Raw genomic sequence first — 10,736 nt, 5'->3', positions numbered from 1 at the left:
GTTACAACTATCAATTTTCATATATTGTTTGTGGTTTATTGAAGTGACATATTAATGGTTATGATTAATTAAATTTTTCATATATATATTGGCGGTACTTCAAGTAACCTGGTGGGTTTTTTTAATTTGAGGTGACAACAAAACAACAATGACACAAAGTTAAAAGATAGGATTTGTTTATTTCTGAAACAATTTTACAATGATCTGTACAACTCACGAAGATGATAACGATGAAAATGTCGATGAAAGTGCAAAAAATAGGAAAGGAAAAGACTGCATAAGTAATATAAAACAAAATCTGAAGTAATAAATTGTGCATAGATATCGTTAAAGAAATAAGTTAATAACATATCAAATTTCGTATTCTGTAATGTCATTTCAAAATCTGATGAGAGAAATTTAATAAAATAATAAAATTATAACTTCGTTCGCCATTAACAGGCTGCCTTTGTAACAGGTCAAATAAATACAAATAGAACATAGTAGTTTCATTTGTGGCAGAAATTTACAACAAATTAACCAAGATTTTGTGTAAATGTTCATTTTTAGAAATTTGTTTGGTCTATAGCAAGCATTTTGTTATCCTCGGTTTGAGGTGAATTTGTTTGCTCTGACATTAACATAAAATAGTCATTTTTTCACGTATGATACAGATAGACCTATAAAAGTCATCTTACCTGTAAAACTACTTTCCGAGACGACTGTTTCTTTATACCTAGACGATTGTTCAGACAAGATCTTTCACTCTTTTACACTGTTGATAATTATACTTTTCTAGGATATACAACATGAATGATTTGATATAGATCATTTGAAAATATTTTTATTCTGACAAAAGCAAACTTGATGTGTTTTCAAGTTTTCAACCTAAATAAAAAGTTATTCAAAAGTTATTGCAATCAATCAACCATAATCTGGGTACGTTTCTGTATGATATCCTCCTGTTATTTGAGCTATCAACATCACCATATATATAACAATTACTGCTTAACATGAATAATAACCAATATTGTAAAAAGAACAAACGACCTCTTTCACTGCAATCTAATTAAAATTATATCTTCACATCGCTCCCGTTTACTGATATGTCGCTTTATATCAGTAAACGGGAGCGATGTGAAGATATAATTTTAATTAGATTGCTTTCACTGTGTCCTAACTTGTGTTGGGAAAGACATCACAGCACTTTAAGCAACTCGCCTCTCCAAAGGAGTGCACGACTATTACTCAGTAAGGAGCTGATTCAGAAACCTACAAACAGACAAAGTGGCTGTATTTCACCTGAGTAACAGACAAAGTGGCTGTTGCTATATCAACAGACGAAGTGAAAGTAACCATACCAACAGTCAAAACGACAGTTATCATATATCGACAGTTGCCAACTGAATGTTGCCAAGCAAACGGGACAAACTGGCTAGCATCATGCCTAAGGACAACCGACTGGTATCCTGCCAGAACTTAGAAAGTGACAATTACATTCATAATATTGTAAATACAAAGGATTTAGATCGATTTACCTGCGAAATTAATTTATATAAGTGTATTTGATTATTTATTTATCCCTGATAAAACTTCCGCGCTTTAATTTCATACTTGTCGTTTACGGCAATCAAAGGGCAATAACTCTATCCCAAATAAAGATACTGGAATCTAATGGTAAAGAATTGTTCCACACTGTTAAGAAAGAGCAGAGACCTGTAGCAGGGAAAGTTCTTATCAAGCTTTAGTTAATTATCTACCAGGAATCGTACAAAATACTTATTGCTACTGTCTATATAATGATTTGTAATTTGATAAAATGATAGCAGAGGTTCCACTAGTCCGGTCTAAAACTGGTAGAACTTTTTTGTGCTGAGATTCCAAGTTTTAGATGATGAGTATTTTATCATTATTTTCCCTTTTCGGGATGTGCTGATTTAACTAATACTACAATGGGTTTTTTTCAAATGTAAAAATAAAAAAATTCTTTTCATCCCATTTCGCACGTGGTACACACTGTATACACTTAGGCCTGTATTCTTAAAACAGTGCCCATTCTCAAACTCAAAGAGACATAGTCTAACCATCTTTTTTGTTACTCCTTCATTCCTTGAGAAGGGACCTAGAATTATAACACTAACATTAAAAAGGGACTTACTTGTTTAGGTCCATGTTTCAAAAAGTATTCTCTCACTTCAGTTAGACTCGAGTATAGACTCAGAAGTTATGCATGAGAATGATGAATACGGTCCTTTTATGTACTTAGTTTTGTGAAAACTCAAAATATTTCTTGTACCAATTACTTATCAGAACTTTGTATCTACAGTCTGAAGATAAATAGAAATCTATGGAACCCTCCATCACCACACCACATACACACAAATTACCAGAAATTGTAAAATAACTGTCAAAACCATCACATAAATTCAGTTACCAGGTACCTGTGAATAATTCTGTCTATATTTAATTCATTCATTAAGTAGAAAGTCCAGAGAATTGTATATGCAACACACAAACATTTTAGATAAAAAATTCACACAAGTGTAGTTCAACAGATTGAAATGGTCAGTGATATTTAAGTATGATATGAATCAGACCATACCAATTTGTCATTAGTGAAGATTTTCTTAAAATTATTACAATTCATGAACAATTTAAAACAAAAATTAAATCCAAAGCAATATATCATTAAAAATGTAAATGACATCAGTTAAAAACTCCCATTTAATTCTATACTTCATTTTATACATGTCTTTTGATTTCTCTCAAACATAGTGTTGGAGATTTGATTTTTCTTAAGTAGATTCATATGCCTTGTTAAAACAAGTGAAAGAAATAACAGTGCTGTTAGTAGTATACATTTTAGATGGTGTACATATGCATTAAAACTAGACCACATGTTTCATGTGTTAACAGAAGCATTATTTTCCATGTCCATTTTACCTTGCAGCGTCTCAGACACGAAAAAGTCTATGATGCTGTAAAACTGTTAAATTTTGAGAACAATGAATTTGTAATTCTACCTGTACAAATGTATTAGAAAAAACAATCACTATTCAATACCTTATAAATTCCGTCTTTGCGTATTACAGAGTTATCTTCTCTTGGGAGCAGGTATTGATTGTTTCGTCACTTGTTTATGAGAATAACGTCATCAATTTTTGAGAAAACAACGTTATTTTCTCACACAGACCAATGACGTAACGATTAATACCTGCTCCCAAGAGAAGATAACTCTGCAATACGCAAATACGGAATACCTCATACATAAGTATGTCTGAATGAAACTGCACATAATGATAAACTGAAATATAGATTACCGTATTAACCATATTAAATATCTAAGTTTTGTAACAAATTATGTCTTTGCCAACAGTAGGGTGCTTTCAAAACTAGAAAACTTTCATTTTCTGCTAAATATCATTGACATAACCTTCTTCTCAGCAACTGTTCTATTACTCTGAATAGTTCTAGTGTTACAGTGTAACATACTTCCATCACATGGGGATGGGGAGGAGAGACTTATTGGGGAGACAGGTATTCAACATGGCAAATACAGTAATTTACACGGAAAACAAATTTCTGTTAACACCTGAAAACAGACATAAAGTTTCATTAATATGTAGCATGAAAAGTAAAGACCTGCAGATGATAATAAGTATTACCTGAAGCATGAAGTAACAAACTTTAACGAACTGTATACACATGTACTTGAAAAGATGAATTGAAATATAGCCAACACATTATAAAAATAACATCTGATGAAATACACACCCAACACTGATGATAAATATGATGGAATTACTATATACAACCCATGCACACCACGATTCACATCGTAGCCTGAGATTAATGTTGTTCATGGCCTCCGAGACACAGTTACTTATGATGTACACCAAAACTGTCTGCAACATTTGTAGGAGAGTTATCTCCGTTGAACTATGATTTTTTTTTTCAAAATAATTCAATTTTTTGTTTCATAAAAAATGTCCAGACAGCTCTAATAAGAAATGTATATAGTGAACCATTATGTATGGTGCATATGGAAAATCGACTCTCCTGTGTAGAATTTTAAGTCAAAACCTTGACAAACTAAATTCTTTTCCCGAGGGTACTTTTATCTCCCCTAGCTTGTATTATGATGGATTTGTTTCTCCCACCTCTATTTTGGTTTAAATCAATATTTACATTACTGATGCAGGTGTACAGTACAGAAGGTCTTCTAGATAAAATACTCATTAACCTACAATTGAAAAGAGCAGAACAAAGTATGGTAATGTGAAAGTATACTTGAAAGAAGTCGACAAAAGCTTGTTTTAAAAGCTATTTGTTCCCACAACGTCATTTCAGATATCGATTGACTTTTGTCGCTAGATTTTCTACTGCATATCAAACTCTGATAAATACATCACCTGTTGATTAAAATGAGGTCACATTTTAGATCATCAGCTAACAAAATACTGGACAACTGGAAAAACATACCGATCAGACAGAATTAATTAGAATGATATATTTCCAGAGCTAGAGGTCACTGGGTGACCTATGTAGGCTAGAGTTGCCTCACATGGGTTACAAGAATCTTTCACACTATAGAGGTGGGAGAAAAGACCATTCTACTTCTGTAAGGGTTAATAGGTTGTGGCAATATGTCGATAATGGTTCTTCGCTGAAATAGAATATAAGAATAGTGATACTCTGGCATTTTGTATTTGATTTGTTCAATGATTTGAAGTACAATCTTCACTATCTGTATGAATAATATATATGAAAATTTTCAAAATGTTAAACGTTAAGACAGATTTAAAAAGTCTCAATCTGACACGATCTGACACAATCTGACAAAGTTCAAAAAGTTTAAATGCAAGTAAATTCTTGTGGTACAGTATGTCAGCCCGTGAACCCTGGGTTCACTCCTGACATCAGTACTGGTCAATATGTTCAGCCCATAAACGTTTGGTACACTTCTGACATCAGTGATGGTACAGTATGTCAGCTCATAAATGTTTGGTACACTTCTGACATCAGTGATGGTAGAGAATGTCAGCCTATGAACCACATGTACACTTCTATCATCAGTGCTGGTACAGTATGTCAGCTCATAAACGTTTGGTACACTTCTGGCATCAATACTGGTACAGTATGTCAGCCAGTAAACCACAGGTACACTCCTGACATCAGTGCTGGTACAGTATGTCAGCTCATAAACGTTTGGTACACTTCTGGCATCAATACTGGTACAGTATGTCAGCCAGTGAACCACAGGTACACTCCTGACATCAGTGCTGGTACAGTATGTCAGTCCATAAACGTTTGGTACACTTCTGACATCAGTGATGGTACAGTATGTCAGCCCGTGAACCACAGGTACACTCCTGACATCAGTACTGGTACAGTTTGTCAGTCTGTGAACCTTGGGTACACTCCTGACATCAGTGCTGGTACAGTTTGTCAGTCTGTGAACCTTGGGTACACTCCTGACATCAGTGATGGTACAGTATGTCAGCCCGTGAACCACAGGTACACTCCTGACATCAGTGCTGGTACAGTTTGTCAGTCTGTGAACCTTGGGTACACTCCTGACATCAGTGCTGGTGTAATGACAGTAACAGTGCCTCTGAAATTCTGATATGTATACTTTTGAATTGAATATAAAATAAAATACAATAAACAAAATTGCAGAAAAAATAGGAAACAAAAATGTTTACCTTGGTGATTCATAAATATTTCTTGTAGTGAAATGTACATCATTTACCTGACAAAAGTCAAACAAAGGGGTCAAAGGTGAGAGGTCGTCACGAACAGGGGTTAGCAAATAGGTCATAAATTCATGTAAAACAGATCACACCACAAACAAAACAGGTAAAATAGGGGCTGAGTAAATTTGATGCTGTGCTAATAAAAACAGTTGAAACAAATTCGAGATTTCTTAAATGTCACATGTTACTGAAATTGCACAATTCAGACAATAGTACCATAATATGATGTATATATGTATTATGCAAATTGAGAAATACAATTAAAAAAAGACAAATTTGATTCAATGTGGAGATTCAATTCACAGAAAAAATGAAGAAAATATTTAGGCATAAAAATGTAGATAATTTCGGTATTCATAACCACTTCTACTAAAATGGTGAACCTACATTCAATTGCAGCTACAGGAATGATTCTTGTAGCCATAGTAACATTGTCGCCATGGTAATATATAGGACACTTTTGAAATTTGTTGCAGATTTCTTGAGGTGAAAATTTTCTCTCAAACCTTTTCATTTGGTTCAACAGGCATATAAACAAGCCCTCATTCTACATACATTTGTAATGTGACAATTAATTATTCGAAAACACGAAATAACTTTGCAAGCACTTCTGTTAAAAATCTAAAAGAAATTTGACGTAAAAAGTAACAATGTCAGTGAATCGAGATTTCAGTATAAAAAAAATAATACTCGGTGGTAAAATTACCTGTATATTCTAGCGAATATATTCATCTCAATACTTTGGTAATAATCTTTATCTGCTTTTTAATCTACCTGATACTTACAAAATTGCCATTTTAAAAACAAAAAGAATAATCAAACTCTACGTAATCTCTCCTTCAGCATTGAGTATTTCTGCCATTCGTTGGGTCCTCCCTTGTATGCTAATTTAAGTTAATTTAACTTATTGTTAGTCATCTGGGATAGTTAAAACTGATTCACGCTCTAACGTAACTCATGGTAACACATAAATCATTTTAGATACTGTACAAATAATAACAACCATACATCTACAAACAATGATATCACAGTGACGTTGTACACCACTAAACCTCTCCCTCCGAAGTCTGGGCCACAACGAGACACATAACTAAACCTCTCCAACGTCCGGTCGTCGACGAGACACACCACAAAACCTCTCCAAAGTCTGGGTCACAACGAGACACATAACTAAACCTCTCCAACGTCGGGTCGTCGACGAGACACACCACAAAACCTCTACAAAGTCTGGGCCACAACGAGACACATAACTAACCCTCTCCAACGTCTGGTCGTCGACGAGACACGCCACAAAACCTCTCAAAAGTCTGGGTCTCAACGAGACACATAACTAAACCTCTCCAACGTCTGGTCGTCGACGAGACACACCACAAAACCTCTCAAAAGTCTGGGTCTCAACGAGACACATAACTAAACCTCTCCAACGTCTGGTCGTTGACCAGACACACCACAAAACTTCTCCCATGTCTGGTCCTTGACGAGACATATGACTAAACCTCTCCAACATCTGGTCCTCGATGAAACACCAAAAAAACTCTCCCAACGTCTGGTCCTCAATGGGACACACCACAAAACCTCTCCAAAGTCTAGGCCTCAATGAGACACATGACTAAACCTCTCCCAACGTCTTGTCCTTAACGAGACACACCACAAAACTTGTCAAATGTCTGATATTCATCGAGACACACCATTTTACATGTCCAACATCTGGTTCTTGATGAGACACACCACAAAACCTCTCCAATGTCTGGTCCTCGATGAGACACACCATGAAACCTCTTCAATGTCTGGTCCTCGACAAGGCTTAACATGAAACCTCTCCTATATCTGGTCCCCCATGAGACACAAAACTAGACTTAATTATCCAACCAAGGAACACCAGTAAACTTGTCCAGCACCTTTGCTGTCCTCTAGCCTGGTCCTACAGACCTTTATATAATGATCACATACTAACGCACACTCTTTGAAATACATTTATACTCAGTGGACCCTTGTTATGCCTTTCTCAAGCCTTCAAAGTTTCCAGACTTCAAGTTCAATGTAATTTTTAAGGTATGATTGTTTGTATTTTATCACAGATATACAGCCAATCTTAAATTTTATACAAAGAAAACGATCTTTTGTAAATCACAATTTTTCCAGCTTGAAAAAAATATATTATTGAAAACAAAATTTAGATCATATTTTTTCTTAGATCACTTTTTTCCGTTGACAAATACTTTCAATGATAAGAATGTAAAATCTGGCACCTAAATGGCCAACGGTACACAGAGATGGAGTTTACAGAAAATTACAATTTTCAGAAAATATTTTCGTTCTGTGAAATTTGATAATGGATAAATGAAATCTATCATATCATTTCTATTAGACCATCCTCAGATCATCACAGATAGCTTTGAGTTATGGGCATTACCAGACAGGACCATAGAAAGGGGAGATAATCAGGTTACATGCAGAAAAGTTTTATAGGTGTCATACCATGAACATAACCATAAACTGGACATGTGACATTGCCACACAGACAGGTGTCACACGATTTAATTCTCCCCTCCGATATGTAAGCAATTCGCTTATTCTGAAGATTCAATAAAACAACGAAGTACACCCACACTCTCATGCATGTGTCATTTATAAATATATATGTATATTTATATGTATATACATTACTACAAAACAGGTGTCTCTAAATAATCCCGTACATTTCTAGTGTTGATGTTGTGATCATGATTTAAAACACTGAACTCGGAGAAAAATTTACGATTTACTTGTTACCTATCAATGCATGGAAGGCACATAGGTCTTTTGTTTAATTTAACAGTAATTAATATCAAAATCAAATGCAACACAAAAGATGTGTGTGATGGAATTACTGTGCATTGCTTGAGGGAAATGTCACATTGATCCCTCCGAATGTTAAATAAATTGTAACTTTTTACGAGCTTAGTGACCAATAAATTCCGAAGATGTCTCTATTTCTCTATGTAATAAGACTTGTCCCTGACACATAAGTCCCCATTTATTTAAACATGGATATTTTTCAACTGCAGAATACATTTTATGATACCATCCCTGAAACGACTCTTAACTACTAGATACTCCGTGAACATGTGCTATAATGAGCAGCTTAAGAGATTGCTTTCCCATGTAAAATAGAGGCGTTCATGCCTGTCACTGGTTAAAAATCTAATTAAAGACATTGCTATATTTAAATTTGTATCTGTGACTGGATAAAATGTAAATTACAAATAAGATACATTGCGAGTTCAATTAAAAAATTGGCAAATGCATAGAGTTACAAAGTGCATGTACCGTACGGATTTAGAGTAACGCATATGTGGGGTTGTAACGTGCTAACAAGCACACTGCAGACAACTCTTGCAAGTATTCTGCATGCAAATGTAGATCAGCGGTATAAACTGACAAACAACATGTGACATGAATGTAGGACACTTGCTTACCAAAAAAACAAAACACAATCTTCCATAATGTCTTACACGTGGACACAAGGGATTACTTGTTTTATATCACAATCCTTGGATGGAATTTTTTCTTGTTCCAAAAAAAAAAATCCTGAATCAATTCACAGTGACATTAAATCATGTTACAGTACTTGTGGGCTTAGGATTTAACTGTATGGTTAGCTTAACGATCAATACAGAAAATCTTCACTGCATGGTGAACTTACTCATAAATAAACAAATCTGTTCATGACTCAACTGATCTTTCATCTTTTAGTCAACGATACATTGTGAATCCTGAACAATAACAACATTCCACACTGTAGCAATTTTGAACTTCTAAGTTCTTCATTATTTCATGTGGACATTGACAAAAGATCTTTCATAGAGAGACATTAAGCTAACCAAACCTAAATCCCAGGACCCAGGTGTTTGTGTTTGTTATAGATCATAACCATTCCACTGAGTGTATTCCTGATTCGCAGTGCTACAGATCGCATTACCTGTCTGGTTAATGACAGCTTTTATAGCAGACAGTGTCATTACTCTAAGCCCAACACAATAAACTCTTCATTAATTGGTTGGCATCAATGCTATTTATGATTTTTTGTCAATATATATTTTCCAAACTACTTGGACCTTTTGACCCCAGGCTTAAAAGGATTGTAAGATTATGATATATAACTGTCCACAAAAACCGCAGGTATTACATTGTAAATGTGTCTGAATAGGACAAAATATAGATGCTGTGAATGTTGAAGTTCTCAAGTCTCTGATTGGCTGTCTTCCTTGTCACATGACCTCTAGGCTTCGGCCTCTGATCGTATTTCATATTTTTCTCCTGTTGATGTTGTTTTCTTCCAAAATTTCATTTTTGCCATTTTCTGTTTCATCTGGCTTGGACGGTGCTAAAATAAATATAAACAAACACAATTTATTTTTATGAACTAAACACTATCGATTGACAATTAGGATAATGACGATATGAAACTCCGAAAGTCTCTAACAACAATGTTAAGTTCAACATAATATCATTATTTAAAAAAAACCCAGCAATTTCTTTCAAAAAGATATATGGCAGAATTATCATGCATATGGTTATAAGTATAAAATAAATGTACATTATGAACCAATTAATCCAATACAATACTCACATATCATGATTTAGCCATAGGAAAACTGTACATGTGCTGATTATTCAATGGGAGGTAACTCATAATATTGTAAACTCATTCATTTCTTAAAGGGGCATCACGTTGAAGTTACTTTATTTTTTGCCTTTTTTTCAAATACTACATAAACATATCAAATGAAACTCCTTATGGAAAATAACGATCGGATTTGGCTGAAATAGATTCATAAAAATGATTAAATCTAAGAAAATCATCGGTATTTCTACCTGTCTGACCAACGTTTTGTTCAGGGATTTCCCTCTATTAGCGCATGCGCATAGCACACCATTTCTTTGTAAACAAAATGACTGGCCGTGTGAAGTAAGCGAAAGAAAAGTGTTGTACCGTGTCAGCTACGAAACGAAAAGTTG

The 10,736-nt window shown here is 34.5% G+C and overlaps 1 protein-coding gene across 1 annotated transcript in view; it reads right to left on the bottom strand.

The window, feature by feature from the left end:
* Nucleotides 1–3,402: 3,402 nt before the first annotated feature.
* The window catches only part of LOC110459506 (plexin domain-containing protein 1-like), a 156,575-nt gene continuing 149,241 nt past the window's right edge, over nt 3,403–10,736 (bottom strand). Inside the window, exon 13 of the mRNA XM_021511802.1 lies at nt 3,403–10,101. Within this exon, the coding sequence (XP_021367477.1) occupies nt 9,997–10,101 (105 nt within the window). The 3' untranslated portion in view covers nt 3,403–9,996. The remainder of the gene's footprint in view (nt 10,102–10,736) is intronic.

This window comes from Mizuhopecten yessoensis, unplaced genomic scaffold (genome assembly GCF_002113885.1).
Source record: "Mizuhopecten yessoensis strain PY_sf001 unplaced genomic scaffold, ASM211388v2 scaffold1313, whole genome shotgun sequence".
Classification (NCBI taxonomy): domain Eukaryota; kingdom Metazoa; phylum Mollusca; class Bivalvia; order Pectinida; family Pectinidae; genus Mizuhopecten; species Mizuhopecten yessoensis.
Note: the sequence above shows the minus strand (reverse complement) of the source record. Positions and strands in the feature narration are given on the sequence as shown.